At 39.8% G+C, this 26,727-nt stretch overlaps 1 protein-coding gene across 12 annotated transcripts in view; it reads right to left on the minus strand.

Annotated features, from left to right (window-relative positions):
- The window catches only part of LTBP1 (latent transforming growth factor beta binding protein 1), a 453,522-nt gene that overhangs the window by 105,438 nt on the left and 321,357 nt on the right, over window positions 1-26,727 (minus strand). For all 12 annotated transcript variants that reach the window (XM_065929446.1, XM_065929445.1, XM_065929447.1 and 9 more), the window contains 5 exons: window positions 25,225-25,350; window positions 24,707-24,829; window positions 20,758-20,877; window positions 6,746-6,868; window positions 852-974 (listed from right to left, as the gene is read on the minus strand). In XM_065929446.1, coding sequence (XP_065785518.1) covers window positions 852-974; window positions 6,746-6,868; window positions 20,758-20,877; window positions 24,707-24,829; window positions 25,225-25,350 — 615 coding nt within the window. The remainder of the gene's footprint in view (window positions 1-851; window positions 975-6,745; window positions 6,869-20,757; window positions 20,878-24,706; window positions 24,830-25,224; window positions 25,351-26,727) is intronic.

Genomic DNA, 26,727 nt, shown 5'->3' on the forward strand with positions numbered 1-26,727 from the left:
TATCTTTAAACTCAGGAAACATATCCTCCTTACTGAGAAGTACAGTTTACCCTTGAATAACGTGGAAGTTACGAATACTGACCATCGCACAGTCAAATGTCCACATTTAACCTGACACCTGTTCTTCTGTATCCACGTTTCTGTATCTGAGGATTCAACCAACCGCAGATGGTGTAATACTCTAAGTATTTACCAAAAAATCTGCATATAAATGGACTCATGAAGTTCACACATGTGTTGTTGAAGGGTCAACTTGTCATTCTGTATGAAGTTCAACGAAAAAAAACTAACTTTTTAAAGTCTAAGGTCAACCCCAGCAAGGCCCAGTACCCTCACTGTCACCTGTAGGAACAGAGCACATTGTACAAACTTTATCCCTGAGTACAAGGCAGACACTATTTCAGTCTTCCTAAAAAGTCTTTTTTTTTTTTTAAAGGAAAGATTTTAAAAGCTCGTGCACACAAAAACTAAATCATTAATATTCCACAACGTAATAGCAGGTGGACATAATTCCCTTGAGTGTTAATCCTATTGTGTGAAACTTTCATATAATTTTAATAGAACTGATTTTCTGCACATAAGGAATTACACAGGGAGCAAACATTTTTCTTTCCAATAGTAATGCCAGCCACTGATCACTAATACCATGTTTTTCAAATTCAACCTTTTTCGATCCTCTTTCATTGATTTTCCTGACTGAAGTGTAAGTACCTTGCTTTCTGGCACAATAAAACAATCATCTGGGTAGTTTCTCAGAAACACACTCACACACTTGCTTTACTGAGTGCACATTTTTTTAAGGCAGGCGCCTTAAACTGAAATCACAGTCGTTCATGTTGCCACACGCCTACCTTCACACTGGTCTTTCGCTGCTGACAGCTGGTAGCCCTGCCCACAGGAACACCTGAAGGAGCCGTCGGTGTTTCTGCACTGCCCATTTGTGCACATCGTCCCTTGTTGACATTCATCAATATCTGTAAACACAAGGACAGTTGCTTTACCTTAGTCTTATATCTAAACACCCATTAGCTCAAGTTTGAGACCCTAATCCAAGCTACTGCCCTCTAAGCCTTCCATTTCCAGGATGAACTTTTACAGCATGACCCAAAACAACAGAAAATTTTCAATAAACATTAAAAAAAAGTTCTGCCCCCTATAATGCATTCTGAGGTTATTATTGCAAAAATAATAGTACTTCTGCTATGTGAGGCACTATACATTTTAATTTGAATCAGCCCACTAATGTTCTTCATATCAACCTCAGTGTGCTGGACTGTAGAAAAGAAATAATTACAGATAGATGATAAATTTATGGTGAAATAAAAGTGCGTTCACTAAAACATCAAGCTCTTTGCCATGTCTCTCTCTCATACTCTGGATATAACACAAACATAATATGAAATATTTTACAGTTGATAAAGAAAGAATCTCAAGCACAAAATAATGGCTGTGAAACAGCTTGCAGACCTATGGAGTTTCAAGAAAGAAGGCAGAATTAAAGCTCTACCAAGAACTTTAGAAATCAAACCAGAATGGAGGCAGTTGTGGAGGGAAATAGACACTTCTATTATATTAGAAGAAGTTGGAAAAGTATAAGGTCAAACAGTTGTGGTAAAGGACACTGAGCTCATTTTCAAAGTAACAAGGAAAGCCAAGAGAAACGATCATGTTTTGATGTCAGATGTTGGAAAGTCAAAGAGAAAGTGATGAGTGAGGAGTTTTCAAAATACCTTGTGTAAACAAAAAGCTATTGACTGAGAAAGAACGGAATTCTTTATAAGTGTTTTAATCATGGAAATGAATTTACATAAATGAAGAAAAGACGGGACTCATCAGTAAGTTGAACACCTGAGGTTGAAGCAGCACTTATTTTCTAAATGCTTTTGTTTGGACATGAGGTTGATCCAGTTTAACCGGGTCTTGTCTTGTCTACGCAGAGACAGCCTCAGAATGTCCTGCTGAGTAGCTACTCAGTTTGTGAGAGTATATGATGATTAAAATGTGGTAGTACTGAACTTCACCACCTGTACCACAGGTTTGTTGTGACAATTACTGGAGAGAGTGGATGAAAACACACCAGCCCTATACTCAGAGTGGGAGAAAGAAGTCCTAATCTAAAAAGGAAACCAGGTCCCAAAGATTAATGTCTGACTATTGCTTCCTTCTGAAAATATCCTATTATTTAATAAAATGCATATACAAGTTTTTGCCAGGAGAACTCAACCAGCTGCACAGTCCTTTCCCTTACACATTACTGACAATTACCTGCTTCCTAAGCAAAGTTGCATTTAACCTCCAATGAGGTATTATTAACCTTTTGAACTTTATCCTGATATAAGCAAGGTGAGCCAGGTTATCCCGCGTAAACGGAAAAAGCTCACATTGACTATTAATGTATTCAGAGTTCAGGAATTTGTTTCTGATTTAATTTCTTCTAGCAATTAGTTTACTAGAAACTTCTGTTTCACTTCTTGTGCAATCATTCCCTTCTGTTTGTATATTATTCCTAGCTGTCAACCATTGACTACCAACAGAGAAATTAAGTAAGAATTTTGCTTTGCAAATGATTCAACACCTTTCCAAAACTCTCAGTCTACTGGCTTTGCAAGTGGTCGTCAGCAAAAAAGGGCCCACATCATATTTTCTTTCAGCACATTTTATAAAATACTTGAGACATCAGTTCAAGAATTTAAGACCAACAAAAGCTCATGTAGCTGGTTGGATCTCATGTAATGTCTGACGACATTTTTAGTGCTTTGGCCTCTTTCTGACTTTCTCAAAGAAGATGACAAACTAAGCATTCCCATGTGACAATGTCTGCTGCAAGAACATACCCTCCATTCCAAGTACTGTCAGGATACACCAGACATCCTACATAAGTTACTCATTTATGTTGGGAAGACTGTCACAAGTAATTCATTATAATTAATGATGTACACATTTGGAATAACTCCAGGCAACTCTGTTATCTTGAATAAGGTGATCTCTAGGTCTTTAAAAGGACCAAGGGGAACAAAGGCCGCATGATTCTATGCATTTAAGAAAAAAAAGCATCTTTTTCTTTATTGATTGAGAGAGAAAATTTCTATACAAAAGAACACTTTCCAATAAAATAGGCATGTGGGACAAATGTCTTCTCTTTCTTGTGCCAAGGGATGAATAGAGAATATTTCATAAAAGGTATTTTTCTTTGAAGGACTTTTTGCACATAATTCCTGGTAGGAGTTAAAATAGAGGCTATCTCTGGTTATTTATACATTTAGGACATATACCAGCAAAGTGTACAAAAAGATGCAGAGATACAAATACAAAAAGATATAAACAAGTAATGGACTAATACTGGCTTGGCTAAAAAGTTTGTTCAGGTTTTTCTGTAACATCTTAGGAAAATCCAAATGAACATGTTGGCCAATCCAATATGTTAGATAATGTATTAATATTTACCACCTGAAAAGAGTTAGTGAGGTGAAGACACTGATAATAGTGAGGACTCTCAACAGAGTGAAACTGGCAGTTACTGCAGTTCTGAGTAGAACATAATCTGTAAGTTGATGTCATTTGGGAAAGATTAGAAAATAAAGAGAAAGGATGTCATACAATTTATTATTGTGAAAAGGAAGGAATTTGGGGAGTAAGAAACGCAACTAGTGCGTACGCAGGTTTCTCAAGTAGGTGACAGGGACCTTGCCTGATCTTATCCCAGGTTGTAATGGAAAGACACCAGGAAAATGAGAGTAGAGGGCAAGCTTAAGTGGCAAGTGGAGAAAACAGTTCTTTCCCACCTCCAAGCTTTCATATGTGCTGCTTCCTCTGCCTACTAAGGTTCTCCCCTCTGCACTCAATATTTTAAGACCAAGTTCAAATAGCAACACCTCTGTAAAGCCTTCTCAGAAGCATGCAAGTAGAATTAGTCACACACTTCCTGGCTGCAACAGAACTTTGTACATGCCTATTATTTGGTGAATAACAACATCCACCACAGAATGTCATGCTCTGCCTCTGCCTTCTCTCATCTTCCATGTATTACCTCCATATTTCTCCAATATCTTGTTATCCTATTATCTCATACAATCCTCACATCAACCCTCCGAGGTGCCATTACTGCTACCTTCCTGCAGATGAGCAAGTAAGGCTTGGTGAAATGAGATTACTCATCCATGCTCGCACCGCTCCAGACTATCCAAACTAGAATATGATATACTACCTTTAAAAAAATCCAAAAACTAAACTCCAGAATTCTTTGGATTTCACCAGTTTTTCCATTCAGGTCCTCTTTCTATTCCAGGATCCTATCCAGGGGACCACATCATATTCAGGTGTCTCATCTCCGAGTCTTTCCTTGTTTTAACAATCTTAATTGCCTTGAGGATATGGGCCAGAAATCCATAATATGTCCCCAAGTTGGACTCGCCTCATGTTTTTCTCATGATTAAGACTGGAGTAAGAGGGTTTTGGAAGAAGAGTACAAAGGTAAAGTGTCCTGGTGCTCACATAATGTCAGGAATACATGACATTCACATGCCATCACTGATGACTTAACTTTCATCAATTAGTACTTTGTGAACTCTAGTTAGCTGTTGCAGGTATGCATCTCTTTCAATGAATAATACATCTTTGAGAGATTATAGTCTCTTGGTAACAGATGCAGTGCCTTGAATGCATTGGTTCTTTGATACACTTGACAGGAAGGATGGATAGAAGCATCAGCCCAGCACAGTGTCCCAGAGACCAGAAAATACAAGTGTTCCTAGGGGGTGGTATCAATTGATGGTGTGAATTCTAGGGTGGTAGGGAGACAGATTAGAGAGGAGCAGGCTCATCTGGGATGGTAATGCCAGGAGAGAGAAGGTGGTCATGAGTCATTCATTCAACATGTATTAACTCTGCATTTTCCCTCTAGAGTGTCTAATCCCCAGATTTTTGAGATGGCATGACTTGGGGAAACCTGAGGTTGTTTTTCCAAGGTTGTACAGTGGATCACTGGAAGAGCCAGGATTTAGGCCAGTAGTGAGTAAAAAGATGGGTGTGCCAGCCAGGATAATCCTGGGCCAAAATAAGCAGAGAATACTCTCAGGGCAGTTGTGACATCAATTTGGATGGGTCATGGGTCAGAGAATGCAAGTTGAAGAAAGTAGGGGTGACAAATATAGAATATGAAGTGGACACAGATTAGAAGCATTTCTATGAGTAAGATGAAAAGAAACAGGCAGATCAACAAGAGAAAGTAACATGACAGGATATGGCAATAAACCAGATACAATCATCAAATAAAGATTAATAACAGCTAATAATGGCTTCTAACACTGAGGCCTTTAGTCACCACTAGCCCTGTGTATGAGGAAGTTTTTCTTCCATCAAACACCCAGAATACCTTTCAAGGGATTCTTAAGTTTAATTTTTTCTGAGGAGATGCTTGGCAGAAGAGATGTAGTCAGAGGGCAAGCTGTGGATGTGGGAAAGCACCAGGAGGAAAGGGAGCTGTGCTGGCTGTCTATGCTCTCCTGGGAGTGGCTAGGACTCTGCTGTGTGAAAGGAACAAGGCACCAAAAACTCAAATGTCTGTGATCTCCCTACTGCAAGTGGGAGACGCTTCAGTTCTTACAGGTCAATGGTAGGCTATCTGTTTACTGCTTCCCTACCACAGTGAAAAATTAATCACCACCCGAGACCCTTCACTTTATTGAGACAGTAAAGAAAAAAAAAGGTTCACTTATTTCCTCTTCCTTCCTTTGAAAGAGCATCCTTTTAAGTATAAAAGTGATGGAAGAAAGCAGAAAGGAAACACACTAACCAGAGAGAAAATGAAAACTTCTTACAAATTACTTAAAACATTAGAGAAACCATGGACAAATTACACTAATATTCTAGAGGAAAGTGTATATGTTAAATATATACACTTACATGTATATATATCTTATATACAAAGTGTTCATATACACTGACTTAAAAACTTGACTAATGGGAAAACATATTAACAAATATACAAAAGAGGAAATATAAATGCTTAACAAACACATGATTAAGTATTTAACAATAAGTATTCACACATTTTAAAGTTAGAAAGTAGTGTTCTATTGAAATAAACACAGAGCACTTTGCCCACTTATTCCACCTTTACAAAATCTGAAGAACAATGAAAATGCAAAAATAGGAACACACTGGAATATTACACTGTCTTTAAAACTAATTTCTGAAATGAGTTATTAATGAAATGAAAGATGCTCATGATATACTATTAAATAACAAAAAGCAAGACTGAAAATTGGACACAGTACATAATCTTAATGATACAAAACACCCTTGAGATATGAATATCCACAAATGAGGCTGAGAGATTATCTGTTTTACCTTTCGGCATTTGCTACATTTTCTATAGCAAATGCATTTTTAATAGCAATGTTATTGAAATAAAAAATTATGTATCACATAATTTATCTATTTAAAGTGTACGATTCAATAGTTTTCAATATATTCACAGAGTTGTGGAACTGTTTTTACAACTAGAAAAAACCAAGTAGATCTGTAGTTTATAGATGTTCTCAAAAAATTCACTGTTTTTCTCTAGGTAAATAGATAGGAATTTAACCACCATGAGGATTCACTTTCAGAGGCCAACCAACATGCGCTCTAGGAAGCTCAGTTAAATAAATGACAAGTAGTACGGTTTCCTTTCTTAAGGCTAGTTACCCTAACATGTTTTCAAGTGTAGTTCAAATAAGATGAGAAATCTGATCACAGTATTTACCTTTACAGTGCTTGTGGTCTGGAGTTGGGCTGTAGCCCTTATGGCATGAACACATGTAGGATCCTTCAAGGTTGGAGCAAGTACCATTTGTGCAGATCTTTGGTTCCAGGCATTCATCCACATCTTAAAGAATGCGGCATAATGGAAAAGAGAGGGAGAAAAAAGAAATAAAACATGAATAAATTTGAATGTGGTTAGAAATGGAAACAGTGGGTCTTCAAAAGAGGGGCAGATTCTTCAACATAAGCTTTCAAATTAGCTCTTTAGGAGGAAAAGAAGCTCTGGTATGAAGTGCATGTATAATGGTTTCGTGGCTTTATTTACTTTCTACAAAATAACCCTAAAAAGGAACCAAACATGCTCTATGAATAAATTCAGTGGAAGGCTTATTATGGAAGGGAGGGAGGAAGAGAGGATAGCTGTAGAGCAGCATCCCCTACAAGATAAAATATTCCAAAGAATCACAGATGTGTGGAGGTCTAGTTAGGGAACTGATGAATTTCAGTAGAATGTGAGGGGTCACTGAAGCAAGATATATGACACATGACTCATGACTCTGGGAAACCATGGGAAAATCTGCAACAGGTGGAAAAAAATATTTCAAAAATTCTAAGATGGCATTGAATCTGATTTTAAAAAAATCTAGGGGACAAACAAAATAAGACTACTGGGTGGTCTGAAGGTGGAGTATAGGCAGAAAAGGCAGATAAAACAATAGTAGCTACTGTTTATCAAGCACTTACTGAAGTCACTGAAGGCTTTACATATACTCTCTCACTTAATGCTAACAAAATCCACATGGGCTAACCGTTCACAGAGGAAGGACCTGAGATTTAGAGAAGGTCAGAGCTTGTCCCAGGCCACCTAGTTAGAAATTGATGGCTCAGATTTGAACCCAGTCAGCTTAACTCCAAAGACCATCTTTTAAACGTGACTATAAGGTTCTGTCATAGGCAAAGTTAAATCTAGAGATGGAAACAGCTGAAGAGAGAAAGTATGACTTCATTTTTATTATTTGCTAACACAGCATGATATCAATAATCACTATCTAATCATTCAATGGTCTCATTCAACAAACGTTCGTGAAGCTCCTACTAGAATACTGTTAATTCAAAAGGAAAAATCTGAGTTCTCTGCCCCATCTGAATGCCCCAGGGTAAGTTCACTGTATATTGCAGTAAGAAGGCATATAATGAGCATAAACAACCAAAAATTGAAAGAAAAACTTTAACTCCAAAAAGTACCCAAAATACACAAAGCATCACAATTTATGTTTAATTTTAGAATGGCCTGGAGACAGGAATGGCAACTTACTCCAGTATTGTTGACTGGAGAAATCCATTAATAGAAGAGCCTGGTGGGTACAGTCCATGGGGTCACAGAGAGTCAGACACAACTGAATGACTAACACTTTACAATGGTCTGTAACTTAATCAAGGTCTTTTATACATAAAGCAGAAAACAGTAGAGAGGGAAAGGCTCCTGATTAAATCCATTTCCTTTCACGATGCTCACCACAAAAGCAGTACAGCTTTCCACTTCAGTATTAGCAGAGAATCATGGACACATTAACAGAGACCTAGTTTTACACCAGCGACCATTCATTTGCACTGTAATTTATTAAAACTAAATCTTTCTTATTATGGAATTCAGAAATAGAGAACTATCAATAATTATCATTAATCAAATAATGCACAGGGACATCTTGTGTGTGTGCACCATATGCATACTGAAAACAGCCAAGTAACTGACACTGCCTAGGTAGTCTACTGCACTTTCACAATATCACTAATTATGGTAAAGTGACCCTAACTCCATGGCAAATGGAAATATCACTTTCAAACTGACCCATTGTCCATCCTTTCTTTGGTTGTAGGAGTTCACTCTCGTAAACACTTAAAGCAAACTACTTAAAAGAAGCAGACAAAGATTGGAGCCAAAATAAATAAAGGGACAGAACGAACTTAGATACTAGGCATGGAAATTCCAACAGCAATGTGAAAATGTCATGTCTAGGATCTGGTTTGGTTTCAAAAATGTTAAGCTGAAAATTGTATGAACTGCTCTCTTTAATCATACATGCACCAGAGACCGCAGAATATAAGAGTAAAATTAATTTCTAAGACCATATTTTTCTCTTGAAGCAAATTAATAGGCATTGCAGATTACCATTCACGAGATACTTAAATAAATTCTATTTTGCCAGGCTACTACCATGATAATGATGAACCAGAATGCTCTGAAATATCTAGGACAGCCTGATGTGTTTATTTCCTTCTTTACTTACCACAGTCATAACTGCATGGAACCAGAATCCTGTAGATTGAATAGTTTGAATTGAATAAGTACATAAGCTTAGTGGCACTTATGATCTTAAGGAAACAAATGTTATATAGTAAAATATCATTAAAAATTCCTTGATTTAGAATCAAAAGGCAGATACCTCCAGCTATAAAATAAGTAAGTCATGGGGATGTAATGTTCAGCACAGTGGCCATAGTTAATAATACTGAATTGCATATTGAAAGTTGCCAAAAGAATACAGTTGGCCCTTGAAGAACATGGGTTTGAATTACGTGAGTCCACTTACACACAGACTTTTTTTTCTGCAGAAAATACTACAGTACTATACAATCTGCAGTTGGGAGCAACCATGGATACAGGAGGTGAACTCTAAGTCACATATAGATTTTCAGCAGCACAGAGGGTTGGTACCCCAAATGTCCACATTGTTCAAGGGTCAACTAGGGGTCTCAAAAGTCCTCATCACAAGAAAAAAAAAATGAAACTATGTATGGTGATGGATATTAACTACACTTATTACGGTGATCACTTTGCAATGTATACAAATATTGACTCATTTTGTACACCTGACATATAATATTCTCTGTCAAGTATACTTCAATCTTAAAAAAACAATATATGGAAAGAAGGTGTCCAAGATGGAGCCTCATTTGGTGGATGTAAAAGGAATGAAATAAACTCGGTTTTGTATCTTTAGCCAGACCTCTCTCCTTAACTGCTCACCCCCACACTTTGTTGGTTAGTCTACTAGGACATCTCTATTTGATGTCACTCAGGCACCTCTGAGTCCTCATGGCCGAAACATCTTTCTCTTGCCTTCTCTCAATGCTGTCTCCCAGGTCAACACAGGTTACCCCTATCCATTGAAACACACAAATCAGAAACTTGGGAGTCATCCTTAGTAGAGTCCTTCCTCTCTTTCTTTCCCCACATTCAATTTACTACAAAGTCACAGAAATTCTACTACCCAAATCTCTCTCAAATACACCCAACTTTACTTAATTTTTACCATTACCATTCTCTCATATGGGTTACTGGCATCGTCTTTTATCTATTTAAAATCTTGCCCTATCAAATCCATTATCCAGCCTGCAGCCAGAGCAATCTTTCTAAAACACAAATCTGGCCAATAAAGTTGTTCCTCTACTTTAAAAACTTTCAAGTTTCCAGTGTTCATCAGTTTAGTCAAGGATACAAACTTGTGGGGCCTTGAGTGGTACCAATAGAAGGTCAGGTTCCCATAGTTCCTACCTCTGACCCTTGGGAGAACTAATGCCATGGGAAAGAAGGTGGTCATATCCACCCTACTGTCCATCACCGATCATCCACCTCTTACCCCTACATCAGAGGAAGATGGTTGTATCTTTGTTTTCTATATTGGAGCTCAAAATTCATTCTAGCATTACAGTCCTATAGACAAGCCATATCACCCAACTTCTTATACAAATACATAATGAATTCAAAAAGGAAACTGTCCATAGAAAAATGGGTTACAAATTCAAAAACGAATTTACCAATGGGACCTGGGGACACAATCTGGCACTTGCCATTCAATAAATTAATTAAACTTCCCACAGCAAGGAAATTGCCAGGAGTTATGAATCCACCTCACTATACTATCATCCAATCTGAATTGATCCTTCTTGTCTACAATACCTTTGTATATCTCTCACAAATGCCTGCTGAAAACTAGATATTCCATGAATACAGGATTTCCTGATCTCCTTCCCTAATAACCCTATCAGAAGAGGCAGTAAGGACAGTCTGGCATAATTTGTGCCCTTAGTGAACCCTGGCTAATTCTTATGATCATCACATTCTTTAAAAAATGTTTCACTTCATCATTGAAATCCTGCAGTCTACAGTTCTTTGTCAAGATCAACATGAAGTTCAATGGTCATTAGTTCCTGAACTCCACCTTCTTTCTTCTTTGGGGAAAATGAGGACATTAATCTCTCTCTAGCTTCCTGGCAACTTTCCATCCTCCACAGTTTCCCAAAGATGATTCCCAGCTGGCCTGCAATCCCACCTGCAAATTCCTGGGTCAGGAAGCCTTTAGAAATTTCCCTTTCTAGGATTCTGGGAACACACCAGTCTGCATGAAGCCCCTGCCTCATGGGCAGGACCTGGAAGGTGCTGAGGACATCCAGGGGCCACCTTCCCATGAGTCAGCCCATGGCGGTGTGCCCCGCTTCACTCCACCTAGCAGTTCTTGAGGTTGGTCAGAATTGGGTCCAGGGCAAGAGTTCACCTGCATTGCTTCATTTCCTTTCAAAGAGTAAAGGAAAGATTTACTTCAAAGATTGACAAGGTGAACCAGTCATTTTTCTGAGACCATTCAGCCTCATTTAATTCCTTAATGACCAAGAGACTTCCATGAGTGAGCACCATTTGCTATGGGATGAAAAGTCTTATTCCATCACCACAACTACATGAAAATATAGGATTACTCCCAAGGCAAACATTACTTCAATTATCCCTCAACTATTCTTCACACATCATCTTTATACTAAAGATGATGGGAGAACACATTTGACAGAAAAGCAAGCATGGTGAAAATGAAAGACAGACTCTAGTTAGGCCAGTGCAATGGCATCCCCCCCACCCCCCTCACTGGCACTTGAGGTATATAGTAAGTCCTTAGGATCTCACCCTCTGTCAATTCTGACCAAATTTTTAAATGTGCAGTAACAGAGCTGTCAACAAAAATATATTGTCTGTTCCTCAAAGACTCATCACGGCTTTTTTGGAACTGGAAAACAGCCAATGCTGTGTACATGCCAGATGAAGATCGGAAGATCTCAGAAAATCGATCCACTGATCTCAGCACATCACTGGTTTCTTGCCTTGGCTTTACAAAAGATCATTTTGTTTTCCAGCAAAACTCATCTGGGCTACCTTGTTCAAGTCTGCCATCTCAGACTCTCAAGCCAAAACTACTGCTGCCTGCAAGGGACGATTCCAGTTCCCATGGATCTTTCCTATGAACTTTAATTGTCCTTACTATCTTAATCATATTGCTTTGTCCTCTGATTTTCTTAGGTGTACATGAGAGGTACATGAGCTATTACATAAAACAAAACAATATTAGCTTTGATGCTAAAAGATGGGGGGTCATGTCCTAGCTCTTCCATTTATTACCTATGATGGGGAGCTACCCCATTAACCTACTTGAGAATCAATTTCTGTACCACAGGTAACTGTAAACTATTAACATATAAAGTTATTACAATATACATAAATTATAATAACATATACAGAAATCTGGAAAAGGCAATGGCACCCCATTCCAGTACTCCTGCCTGGAAAATCCCATGGATGGAGGAGCCTGATAGGCTGCAGCCCATGGGGTCATGAAGAGTCAGACACAACTGAGTGACTTCACTTTCACTTTTCACTTTCATGCCTTGGAGAAGGAGAAATGGCAACCCACTCCAGTGTTCTTGCCTTGGAGAATCCCAGAGACGGGGGAGCCTGGTGGGCTGCCGTCTATGGGGTCGCACAGAGTTAAGACACGACTGAAGCGACTTAGCAGCAGCAACAGTATACAGAAATTATTACAATAACTAGTATTCCCACACAGGCATAGTTCCTGCCTTCAAAAGCAGTTTTGGGGGTTTTCCGTTGAGATATAACTGACATTAAAATGATATGTAAGTTAAGCACCAAGGGTATAATGGGCAACATAGGGAAATACAGCCATTATTTCATAAAACCTTTAAATGGAGGATAATCTTTAAAAATACTAAATCATTATGTTGTCATGTGAAACTAATATAATACTGTGAATCAACTATGAAGTGAAGTCAAAGTGAACTGAAAGTCACTCAGTCGTGTCCAACTCTTTGCGACCCTATGGACTATAGAGTCTGTGGCATTCTCCAGGCCAGGATACTGAAGTGGGTAGCCTTTCCCTTCTCAAGGGGATCTTCCCAACCCAGGGATGGAACCCAGGTCTCCTGCATTGCAGGCGGATTCTTTACCAGCTGAGCCACAAGGGAAGCCGTAAATCAGCTATACTTCAATAAAAGACAATACTGTGCAAGCTTAAGGAATGATGTGACATACCTATCTCAAAATTATTAACATTTACTGGGGTATTACTAACAGTTCTATTATGTCACACAATTATAATTTCTTTCCTGATGAAGACGATTAACTTCTAGTCTCTTAGAAACTTTGAGATTTCTAATACAGTACTGTTGATTATAATCATTAAGTTGTGCATTCCATTTCCAGGGCTTACCTACTAGTTGCAAGTCTGTACCCTTTAATAACATCTCCCCAACTCCTCTACCCTCACATCCTTGTAACCAACATCCTACCTTGTTATGTTTTGCTTCTTTACAACTTCACATCTTCTCTGGCATCTAACAGATCTTGTAGGCAGTGGTCAGTCATGTCCCAACTCTTTGTGACCTTATGGACTGTAGCCTGCTAGGCTCCTCTATCCATGGAATTTTTCAGGCAAGGGGAGTGGGCTGCCATATCCTTCTCCAGAGGATCTTCCTGACCCAGAAATCAAACCCTCATCACATGCATTGGCAGGTAGACTCCTTATCACTGAGCCACTTGGGAAGCCCATATGAAGGCAGGTGCTCTACTAAACTATTTATTGACTGATTAGAAGATTCCTTTAGCACATAATGACTCAAGGATAAGACTGATACTTGCACATTATCTACAAAAGGTAGACCTTGAGCTCAGTTGCCATCTGATATAAGAATAAACGTAGGACTAAAGTCTTCAATTTCATTTAAGTCTATGAATATCATATATTCCATAAAGGTTAACAGTGAATTGTAAAATCTGAAGAGAAATCCTAGGGTGAAAAGAACTCCCGGAACAAGGAGCTCTCCATATCTATCCTGCAAGTTTTCTGTACCTGGTTTTGGCTAAGATTGCAGCTAGCCAGTTGTCAAGTGGTTTGAATGATATGAAGTTCTTCAAATGCTGAAGACCTACTACATTTACAAAACTCAAATGAGAGTCATAAAGTCATCATTAACTTAATTATGGCCAGCAAAGGATTACTTTGATTAAAATCTCAGAAATTTGTGTTTCTGGGAAACACATGGTTTGTCACAAAGTCAACTATAAAGCAAGGTAACAAACTCAAAAAAGGCTAGCTGACACATCTACCAGGTGATAGATACTGTATTTTGTGAAGGTGAGCAAAGAAAATGAAGCCAAAGAAAGATGTTAGAACTGTAGAAGTGGAAACATTTGTTAGGAATGATTAATCTCCCTGCAGAGAAACCTTGTGATTCTCAAGAAGTATATTTCAGCAAAACAAAATGCTCAGAAGTTGAAAGAAAACTAAGATGAATTAAATGTATAAGAGAAAGCTTCTATGACAGAAAGTCTATGAGATGCACTTAAAGAAAGCCTAAGAAAAGATAATTATCCACAGAACTCTGACATATAATTTACTTTAACAGATATCAGTTATTATTCCATTCCCTCTCTGTCAGGACAATGGAAATAAAACAGAGGCAACAGGGTTGGAGAAGAAGAATGATAACATTTCTTGTGTTAGTTGTTCAGTCGTGTCCAATTCTTTGTGACCCCACAGAGTGTAGCCCACCAGGCTCCTCTGTCCATGGAGTCTCCAGGTAAGAACACAGTTGGAGTGGATAGCCATTCCCTTGTCCAAGGGATAGTCCCGACCCAAGGACTGAACCCAGCTCTCCCACATTGCAGGCAGATTCTTTACCATCTGAGGCAGGGAAGCCCCATATTACATTTATTTCTGATAATAAACCCTGTGAGGAAAATACTTCAATTCCCATTTTACAGATATTAAAACTAAGCTTCAGAAAGGTCATATAGCCCAAATCTGCTCAAATTCAGGGAAACATGATCTATATACCAGAGTTACTGAATATACCTTTAAACAATCAAATGTTAGACAAATTTCCTTTGGGAGATGGCTCTAGTCAGGTTTGAATCAGGCTAGTTTAGCTTTCCTGAGACAAGCAAAACATGTAAATTGAGGACTTGACACATTGGCTTCTTTCAAGAAAGATTCTGATTGAAAGCAGCCAGAGAAAACTGGCCAGAACTCAAGGTGATGAAATAATTCTAAGAGGTGGGGATCACATGGGCAATAGCTCCAGGCTGAATGTGAGGTCCAATGAATACAGTGCTACATGATGAAAGTGGCTCTCAAGAGAGCACCAAAATCCACAACTTGAAAGAAGAAGCTTCATTAACAGAGGAGCCAACAAAGGTTGCCAAAAAAGCACTGAGGGACAGATATTTTGAAAGTGCACAATAAACTATTGAGAATGAAGGATCATATGCCCTGAACTAAACATAGCAGGCGTTGCCTGAGGGTTCATGCTAGGAAAAAGGATGAACCCTCAGACAACACCTGCTAACATTTTACTTGTTTCTGCACCAAACAACTCCTGCTCTAATTCATAAATCAAGGAGAAGCATCAAATAGTAAGATCCAGTATACATGGCATGAATACAAAAAGGCCATTAACGGTTTCAGTAAGTTCACCATTTAGTTAGCAAAAGCAGCAGAAAGTGTAACTAACTGGCATTAAATCCCTGTGGAATAGAAGGGTCAAAATGGTCATTCTTAATTCTTAATGAAACTGCTTAACAGAAAAAAGAGCCAAATGGACATCAAGATCAATGAGTTTTAAATATATATATATATAAGCATAATGTCAAAGAAAGTATTACTCTGTACAACAATGTGTAGGTTTAATTATAATAACTTAAAAATATGCTGTGAAAGGAGAGTGGTAGAAAAAGAAGGTTACTAAGATCTACAGAACAGCCTTGCAAGGTAGAGACTGTCATCTCTCCAGATGAAAACTAACAAATGCCCTGTGTAGAACTTTTCTCCAAACAATGAGATTTAGGAATTTTTTTTTTTAGTCTTTCATGTTCTCATACATTAAAAATTGAAGGACAAAGTCTCATCAATGTACCCTAAGGTGTCTATACGAAAAGGATAGCTGCTGCTGCTGCTAAGTCGCTTCAGTCGTGTCCGACTCTGCGCGACCCCATAGACAGCAGCCCACCAGGCTCCTCTGTCCCTGGGATTCTCCAGGCAAGAAGGATAGAGGAAGCCTCAAACTAGTCACATTTAACGGTTAGACACAAGAACAGTTGAACAGCAAGGAACACTTGGTAAATCATTTATCATGTGATGCTTTCCCTGACCTCCATAGAAGCTCTAACACTCCCTAATCCCTTAGGCTGCTTTTTCCTTCATAGGACTCATCACCCCTGACATACCCTATACTCCACTTTTTCCCTTGTGAGCTCTAGAGTCTAAGTGCAATGAAGGGAGGAAATTTATTTTGTCCACTCTCAACCCCCGGGGTCTAAAACAAAATACTTGACTCATAGTAGGAATACAGTATTCAATGATGTAAGTGGCAAATAGAGAAATAAATATAGGTCAGGTTGTGTTATGGATGAGCTCAACTCAAAGACATGCTTAGGTAGGACTACACCCTCTGAAAAGTTTAGAGTACCAGAAGTACAAACATGAGAAATAGAATGAATAAAGGAACAAAGCCAAAAAGATATGATGGGGTATTCATGAGCATTGTCAGAGTGCTGCAGAAAAATCCAATCCATTCATTGGCTCAATCTGAACAGAAAGGTATTCTGCAATCTCTGTTTTTCGTCACATTCAACTCTCCCATTTGAAAGCTCGACTGCCATAAAATATTAAGATGGGAAAATCCATTTTGGTACAATCTGCAAAAGCCCATAGGAGAAATTTACAAAAACTGCAAGTTCAAAATGAGCAATGGATGGCACTGCAACTACATCACAGACAAGAAGCTTGATCAACAGATGACATAGAACCTAAAACTCTACCCAAAGCAGAAGGAAAAAAAGCACATGGCCTATTTGTAATGGGAAATGTGTGACCTTAGTTAGCAATGCAAAACTGCTTGGCCAAGTGGCCAAGTGTGTAATTGGGGTGAGTAACACGGTGACCTAATAGCTTTGCTTATGATTCTGCTAATCGGGTTGGCAAAGTGAAATGGCTGCTAAATGAGGTGCTTTGTTTCTGTCACTCAACTGGAGCAGCGTGGTCACGATCAGATTGATTGCACACATCTAGGTGTAAGAACTCATATATTATTATTCCCCAACCTGGATCCATGCATTTACACTGAAGAGCAATCACTTGCCAATTTGGTCAGTCACGTTCCATTAGTAAATTCATGAATCAGGGCTGTGTTTACGCCATGGTTGTGAGTTTTAGTTAGTTAAGGTAAAGTTCAGGCTCTACTTTTGGATTATAATATGCATTGGTATGTGAAAATGAGTACAAGAATGGAACCTTGATAGGCAACTATGAAATTTATGCCAAATGGGAAAATTAAAACCACATGTACTTTCTGACCAGCACTGATTATATAAACAAAAGCTTATCAAATAGGCAAGTAATAAACAAACAAAAAAAACCTGCTTCCCAAAGATCAATACCTCACAAGTCTACTGATAGAGATCCTTGGGAATGGGCATAAGATTGAAGGCAGAGGGCAATCTGCACCTGGTCCAGGGGCTCAGCTCATGCTGCCTCGTGAGGAGTCCAAAGCATTGAAAGTGCACATGCTTCTGCCAAATCTACCCATCCCATCTCCTCTAACACACCCACACATCTCCTCAGAGATGTATGAATAAAGACCAACACTTTTAATAGGACCAAGAGGGTCTGGCATGGTCTTTCCCCTCATGGTCTTCCCCCTGAAGCAAATCTTCCCTGGTACTCTGTCTTACAACCACACTAGCTCTTCAGCCTCTAGAACATGATCTGCTTCCTCCTTCCATGAGCTCCTTGCACATACCAAATGTCCAAAATGATCTTCCTTCCATATCCTTCCCCAGACAAAGCCCTGGTTAAACCTCAACTCAAGAATTTTCCTTGAGGCAACTCATTCTATCATGTACTCTTGTAACATCAAAGAACCCTCTTTCCTAACACGTCTCTTTTGCACAATGAAAGAAACTATAAGCAAGGTGAAAAGACAACCCTCAGAATGGGAGAAAACAATAGCAAATGAAACAACTAACAGAGAATGAATCTCCAAAACATACAGTCACATAACTCAATACCAGTAAAACAAACAACCCAATCAAAGAGTGGGCAAAAGACCTAAATGGACATTTCTCCAAAGAAAACATACAGATGGCTAATAAACACATGAAAAGATACTCAACATCACTCATTACTAGAGAAATGCAAATCAAAACCACAATGAGGTATCATCTCACACCAGTCAGAATGTCCATCATCAGAAAGTCTACAAACAATAAATGCTGGAGAGGGTGTGGAGAATAGGGAACCCTTTTACACTGTTGGGGGTGCAAACTGGTACAGTCACTATGGAGAACAGTGTGGAGACTCCTTGAAAAACTGGGAATACAACTGCCATACAACCCAGCAATCTCACTGCTGGGCATACACTCCGAGGAAACCAGAACTGAAAAAGACACATGGACCCCATGTTTATTGCAGCACTGTTTACACAGCTAGGACACAGAAGCAACCTAGATGTCCATCAGCAGATGAATGGACAAGGAAGTTGTGGTGCATACACACAATGGAATATTACTCAGCTATAAAAAGGAATCTTGCCTGGAGAATCCCCATGGGTAGAGGAGCCTGGTGGGCTACATGTGGTCACAAAGAGCTGGACACAAGAGAATGACCAAGCACATAAAAAGGAATGCATTTGAGTCCATTCTAATGAGGTGGATGAACCTGGAGACTATTATACAGAGCGCAATAAGTAAGAAAGACAAATACTGTATATTAACTCATATATATGGAATGTAGAAAGATGGTACTGACAATCCCACATGCAAGGCAGCAAAGGAGACACAAAGAACAGACTTTTGGACTCAGAGGGAGGAGAGGGTGGAACGATTTCAGAGAATAGCACTGAAACATATACATTACTGTATGTAAAGCAGATTACCAGAGCAAGTTTGATGCATGAAGCAGGGCACCCAAAGGTGCTGCTCTAGGACAACATAAAGGAATAGTGTGAGGAGGGAGGCAGGAGGAGGATTCAGGATGCAGATGGGGGACACATGTATTCCTCTGGCTGATTCATGTTGATATATGGCAAAAACCATCACAAAATTATAAAGCAATTATCCTCCAATTAAAATAAATAAATTAATTTTAAAATAAAAATAATTAAAAACAAACAAAAGAAGAAGGTACTTTGTTTGGTTCCTCAGTGTATCCCAGCACTGAGTACCACTCTGTATGTAAGTAAAGTGAACGTCGCTCAGTCGTGTCCAACTCTTTGCAATCCCATGGACTGTACAGTCCATGGAATTCTCCAGGGCAGAACACTGGAGTGGATAGCCTTTGCCTTCTCCAGGGAATCTTTCCAACCCAGGGATCGAACCCAGGTCTCCCACACTGCAGGCAGATTCTTTACCAGCTAAGCCACAAGGGAGGCCTAAGAACACTGGAGTGGGTAAACTATCCCTTCTCCAGGGGATCTTCCCAATCCAGGAATCAAACTGGGGTCTCCGGCATTGCAGGCAGATTCTTTACGAACTGAGCTATCAGGGAAGCCCACCACTCCATGTATAGACAGTGAACTATACAGTATTTGAGAAGGAAAGAAAGAAGACATGAAGGATGGGAAAGTTTAACTCACACTGTCAGAATGTGGCATGGGGTGGGAAAGAGTTCAGCTTTTGTGAAAAAGATCACACGGTAAACAGAAAGGTAAACAAAGGAAAACCATTAAGGGGGAAAGCTGACTAGAGCACAAATAATCAGGAGCAGAGCAGAGTCGTTATCTTCCTCAGTGCCTTGAGGAGGAGGTACTCAGTATTCATTAAATACTTGAGTGAATGAATAAATGAACAAAATATAAGGGGTTGCTGTTGTTCAGCCATGTCTGAGTCTTTGCCGCCCCATGGACTGCAGCATACCAGGCTCCTCTGTCCTCCACCATATCCTGGAGTTTGCTCAGATTCGTGTCCATTGAGTCAGTGATGCCATCCAGCCATCTCATCCTCTGTCGTCCCCTTCTCCTCCTGCCCTCAATCCTTCCCAGGATCAGGGTCTTGTCCAGTGAGTCAGCTCTTCGCGTCAGGTGGCCAAAGTATTGGGGCTTCAGCTTCACCATCAGTTCTTCCAATGGATATTCAGGGTTGATTTCCTTTAGGATTGACTGGTTTGACCTCCTTGCAGTCGAAGAACTCTCAAGAGTCTTCTCCAGTACCACAGTTCAAAAGCATCAATGGGGAATCGGTCAGGATTTCTCTTTCTATATTTGCTGCTTTGGCTGCAGGTTTGTGTGTATTTCTTGATTCTGTAAGTCTGTAGTAGCTCTGTCTCATACCTTCTCTTTTTAAGCATTTTGCTCTCCACCTCTCTCCTCTTTGTGGCACTTATTATCAATATTTTATTTGGTTTTGAGTATTAATCACATCAGGGATAACAATTTGTTTCAATCAGAATTATGTTTCACGTAAAACCTTACTTCCTTCATGTCCACTCAATTTCTTGTTTTCTTCACAGTTAAAAGTTACTTCGAACTTTTCTCTGAATGACATGAGTTTGTTATATTCCTTTTTTTCTCTCACCTTTTTCCATTTTGAAAGACAGCGCACTTGGCATTATACCACTCTGTCAGAAAACCGGCCAGACAGAAGACACACAACTACGATAAGTACGCTCTGGTACTCACCAAGACACTGCCCATTCCAGCCTCGAAACCCTTCCGTGCAAGGAACACACTGGTAAGATCCGGGAGAATTCACGCACTGCTCATCTGGACAAGTACTTGGCGTCAAACATTCATCAACATCTGAAAAAATCAAAAAGCTGGGTCACAGACATTTTACCAGAGCACTGAAGCACGGGCTGACTTGTGTGATAGAGGGGAAAAAGATTGGTGGGGAAAACAATAACTGGAAAAGAGAAGTACTAGGTGTGCACTTAAACACTCAGTGGGAATGCATGGCCAGGTATAACTTGACTGAAATAGTTACATATGTTTCAAGGGAGAACTTGGCCCCAATTCTCCAACTGGCAGGCCCAGATCTCTCCACTCTGTGAGTTGGCAGTTCTCTAGGACCACTTTTTGGACATCAACATCTTTCAAGTAATAGTCTGGTTTGCCAGAAAGAAATACAAGAAATGAACACAACAGTGAGGAAGCCATTTATCCACCTGGCTAGAGGTTCTCTCTGCAGACAATGGGGTATGCTAGGGAAACCCTTGCTTTGGCTTCATGGTCCCCAAAACATTCGAGGCTTGAATAATTTAAAACTTTTCATGTGATAGGAATTCCTTGGAGGTCAAAAAAGAACATTAGGAGAGAATGAACTCACCAAATACTTCCAAGATTTTCCAGAAACTATGGTGAATAATCATAGGGTAATATATTCTGGTTTAAAATACACCTTGCTTTTCACATTCACAGCTAACTAAAGTTATTAATCATTGTTCTTTTCAATGTGAGGAGAAAAAAATCACCTTAAATATGGACAGAACTGTGGCAGAGATACAATAGCTTCAGACTTTTTAAAGAATGGTCAAACAATGGGAGATGTGGATGTAGAAGACTTGTAGACACAGCTAGGGAAGGAGAGGATGGGACGAACTGAAAAAGAAGCATTGATATACATACACTACTATATGTAAAAGAGATAGCTAGAAGGAAGCTGCCACGTAACACAGGGAGCCCAACCGTGTGTCCTATTGACAACCTAGAGGGTTGGGATGGGGGCAGGAGATGGGAGGGAGGGTCGGGAGGAAGGGGGTATACGTGTATATATAGAGAGTTCTGATTGATTTGAGTTTTGTACAGCAGAAACAAACACAACACAAAGCATAACCTCCAATTAAAAAAAAAGAATGGTAACACAATAAAATCGGGGGAAAGGTAACAGAGGTAACTTTCAACTGTTTAATGAAACGAAAAGGTAACATTTCAACCATTTAAAATGAGTACTAACACCTGGGTACCAACCCCAACTGAAACAGGTGTTTTCCAAGTGAGTGGATTCAATGTCTAAGCGTCATGATGTAAGATGTATATAGGACCTCTAATCACACTTAAAATTTAAACAAGGTTTTTCAGGAAAAAAAGTGAAAGAAATATATGATGAATACACTGAACATGCAGGGGTATTTGATGTCATCATTCTGGTAAATTCTCAAAAATCACCTCCCATTATGTATCATTAGCGATGTATGAAAAGTTGCTTAAAGTAAAAGACGTTATTAATAGAATAAGCACCAGGTCAGTGTTGCAATTTTTTTTTTCCTATCAGCAAAAAATCCTTGCCAATAGACAATGACACACAGTGGTTTTTTTTTTTTTTTTAGGTCAGATGTTCTGGGACTTCTTGTTCTACAAAAAGATGATGCTTGCCAGTTTAATTTTCCAAACAGCATTACATTCTTCTCTGGATGGGATTTAAAAAAAAAAAAGAAAGAAATGGAACTACAACTGCTAAGTCAGAGAAGGTCATTGAGATAGGCTGGTCTGATAAATAAGCAAGCTGAGCAACATAAGACAGTAACATCCCTGGATTTCCTGCTGCTCTCACCTGTTTGCTTGTTCCCTCATCTATAAATGAGGACCTACCTGCCTGGTAATACCTTCAGAGAATAAAGTAAGGGTGCATGAGATAATGTCTGTAAGCTACAGTAGACTCCTTGGAGACTGGTGCTGTTTGAAAGCAACTTTGTCAGTGACAGCTGAGAAAATCTTCAGTGAGCCAGAAGCCCAGGGACCTCTGGTTCTGGTCCATGGTGAAATTAGAAAACAGCCACGTTATTTGGCTCCTTCATTTCAAGCTTTTTCATGGGGTAAGAATTATATAATTATTAACTCAGGGGATGCTGGTGAGATTTCTGTTAAATAATTTCCATGCACTGAATATTACTGAAGAGTCTCCTTCTTTCCATTTACTTACTTATCCTCAACTTTCTTTTCTACTCCTTTCTACTGTGCATCCTTAACCTGTAGTAATTCCTTAAATATTTTATCTTCCCATCCTGAGTCAGTGTGTAGAACCTGAGGATCGGTATTTGACTTTTTGGGGAAGCACAGTTTTGCATATAAGTGCTTTCTATATAAACCCAATCCCCATTTTATTCTTAAAAAACTCCCACAATTACAGATATTCTGAAAATATCTATGCAAAAATAAAAGGAGTCAGGGAAAGGGGAAATTTAGGGAAACTAGCACTTCTTGAGAGCTAACAAGGTGACAGGCGCCATATGACATACTGCAACACCCATTTACCGCACAAGCCTAGAAGTTAACTGCATGACTCCCATTTCACAGATGAAGAGCTAAGTTTTGAAGGCCCTATGTAACTGGCCCCAAGCTAGACAGTTACTGAGTGTGGGGATCATGAGCTGAAAAGCCATCGTCTGCATTCTACCCGTCCTCAAGCGGCCTCCAGAGCAGAGGCCAGTCCCCTGTAAGAGAAGAGTGGGGACACTTCACACCTGCACTTTCCCAAGGCCCTCAGCCATCAGGGGAAGAGTTCATATCTCTGTTCTGATGGGAGCTGATGCAGTAACATAAAATGCTCCCCACTTCTCTCCAGATAACTCAGGGGCTGAGGCAAGGGGCCAGCAAGTGAGGCAGGTGCAGGCTGCCAAAAAAGTGTCTAATGAGCTCTCCCTCCAGGCCTGGTCATTAGGACTGTGAAAAAAACCAACATATCAGAGCCAAGAAACAGCAGAGAGCAGCCTTCCCCAACCAGCCTATCCCTCCCGAGCTCTGGAGGCTCAGCCATGTCTGAAAACAGGCTAAATGTCAGGTAGCCAGGCAGCGAACATGTGAAACCAGCACCAATCCCACACCCAGGCTCCTCAGAACATGTCCAAAGGCCTCTGATCCTTTGTCTTATTCACATTTCCATGAAGACTGAAGCAGAGGTTCAGTGTATTTCTTCACAAAAATCATTATTCAAAGTGTACCACGGTGGTTTCAAAAAGTACCCATGTGACTTGGGACACGTGCACAAACAGAAATAGTCAATGGTTAATCATCTTAACTTTGAAATGTTCAAAGCTCTTCAAGACATTTTTGCAACAACAGCAAATCCATTGCTGGGGTCAGCATTAAAGAAATTTTATCTGGCACAGCTGGAGTTTGACCTGTAGTTGGTCAGACAACATTTCTGTAGAGTCTGCAAGCAAGTCCCGGAACACAGGCGAAAGAAAGAAGCTGAGACAACAGAATGGACCAAGAAGAAAAGGTTGAAAACAATCAGTTCACACAGGTGACACCTGCACCATGTCCCCAGGTGAATGATGCAGACAGACACTGTGATTAAGTCTGGGTTTGCACTAAGATCCTCTGCAGTTCATTGTTACAAAGTGATATCACTCCACCTACCAGGGAAGGCAGATATTGAAGTGAGTAATAGAGGAAGAAGATAGAAAAAGACCCAGACAGAGTCACTGAAGGGAGGCAAAGAGGCTTTGATTCCGGGAGGCAGCCAGAGCCCGGGCGAGCTGATGTCCTGCACGGATCGGAGATGGAGGAAAACTCGTCCCAGGCCAGGCGCCTACAGGCCCCGAGTTCTGGAACCAGCCCTGCATTTCATGGACACGTGTGCTCCGCACTCAGAAGGGCTGTGGTCTCCCCACCCTCTCAGCAGACTCACCCTCGCAGTGGCCTCCTGGCGTCATGTGATACCCGCTATCGCAGTATTCACACCGGAAGGCCCCCATGGTATTGACACAGTGCCCTTCCCCACAGACATCTGGCCTCAGACACTCATCGACATCTAAGCAAAGCAGAAAACACTGTCAAGTGTGATTTCCCAAAACCTAATTTCAAACCTCTCCCATCTCCCACGTTAGTTCAAATTTAAGAAGGAAGTAACTGATTCCTACTATCTCTCTTTGATTTGTTCCAAAAAAATTGAGTGATTTGGATTTACTCGAATCCAAAAGAAATATTTAACACCACTGGTCTTTGCACACATTTGATATTCTTCATTCAAAAGTGCTGGGGGAAGAAATTCCATTCTTTAATCTTCCAGAATCTAGCAGATTACTGTGTTGTAATGGGTTTAATAATAAATTCCGGGTTGTCTGAATGGGCCCTGGACTGATGGAATCAGGGGAGCTAGAAACCCACATGAGGGAATTTATGCATCAGAAAGAACACTGTTATTACCTATGCAGTTAGTACCCTCCTCACTGGCCATGAATCCTGCTGGGCAAATACACAAGAAACTTCCCTCAGTGTTTTCACAGCGTCCCTGGGAGCAAAGGTGTTGATCCTGAGCACATTCATCAATATCTGTTAACAAAAAGACAGACAAAAGAATTAGCATAGCATGAATTCTCAGACTCTCTGTTCATGAAATACTAGCATTCTATCTCCTCTGTCCCACCTTATAAGTGAGGAAAACAGTAAAAGGAACACAGTCAGTTTCCCTGAATACCTGAAGGGCTGCTATTGCGAAGATGGAATACATGTATGGCATACTGCTTTGAAAGTTCAAGCTACAGCTATGATATTGGTGTTTCAAAAGAAAGATTTAAGGTCAACACAAAAGGACCTGCCTGATAACTGGAGTCATGTAAGTGCTGGAATTCACCGTGCAAATCCCAGGCCAGCTCAGCAGAGGCAGTGAACAATGTCATGACAGGCACTCTCTTTCACAGTGCACATGGGTAAAGCGAGACTGAATCATCTTGACTGACTGCCCTTCTCAACTTTACACTTGGCGATTCTAAACATAATTCATCTCATGTATGCAAATTCACAAGAAACAGTCATACTATAGAGCAAGTGGATGTCCCCCTCACATCTCACTCCCCATATATATTCAAAACCGAACAGCAAAAGTCATATTTGCAAATGGAATTCCGCATAAAGTGGATCTAATTAGGTATATCCCTTTGTTGCTCCATATTTGCCTTATAACTGTTACTGAACTTCCTTTTTCTAAAAGATATTAAATTTAGTCTTAACACATTAAAATGACTTAATACATTTACACCCCTTTGTAAGATATATTTTTCCCCAAAGACGCATATATGAACTCCCTACATTATAAATCCATTAATAGTCTCTTGTCAGCATATACTGATTTTCAATATAGAAATTCCAACAAAGGTACGTAGAGTCAAAGCTATGGTTTTTCTAGTAGTCATGTATGGATGTGAGAGTTGGGCCATAAAGAAAGCTGAGCACCGAAGAATTGGTGCTTTTGAACTGTGGTGTTGGAAAAGACTCTTGAGAGTCCCTTTAACTGCAAGGAGATCCAACCAGTCAATCCTAAAGGAAATCAGCCCTGAATATCTTTGGAAGGACTGGTGCTGAGCCTGGAGCTCCAATTCTTTGGCCACCTGATGTGAAGAACTGACTCATTGGAAAAGACCCTGATGCTGGGAAAGATTGAAGGCAGGAAGCGAAGGGGACGACAGAGGATGAGATGGTTGCACAGTATCACCAATTCAACTGACATGAGTTTGAGCAAGCTCCAGGAGTTGGTAATAGACAGGGAAACCTGGCAAGCTGCAATCCATGGGGTCACAAAGAATCAGACACGAATGAGTGACTGAACTGAACTGAATAGAAATTCCTTTTAAAAATCAAATTTTATAAACATATGAACATATTTTTATTGTAGGATATATTCATATTAATTTTTGCTAAATATGTTTATAG

Source organism: Muntiacus reevesi, chromosome 3 (assembly GCF_963930625.1).
Source record: "Muntiacus reevesi chromosome 3, mMunRee1.1, whole genome shotgun sequence".
NCBI lineage: Eukaryota > Metazoa > Chordata > Mammalia > Artiodactyla > Cervidae > Muntiacus > Muntiacus reevesi.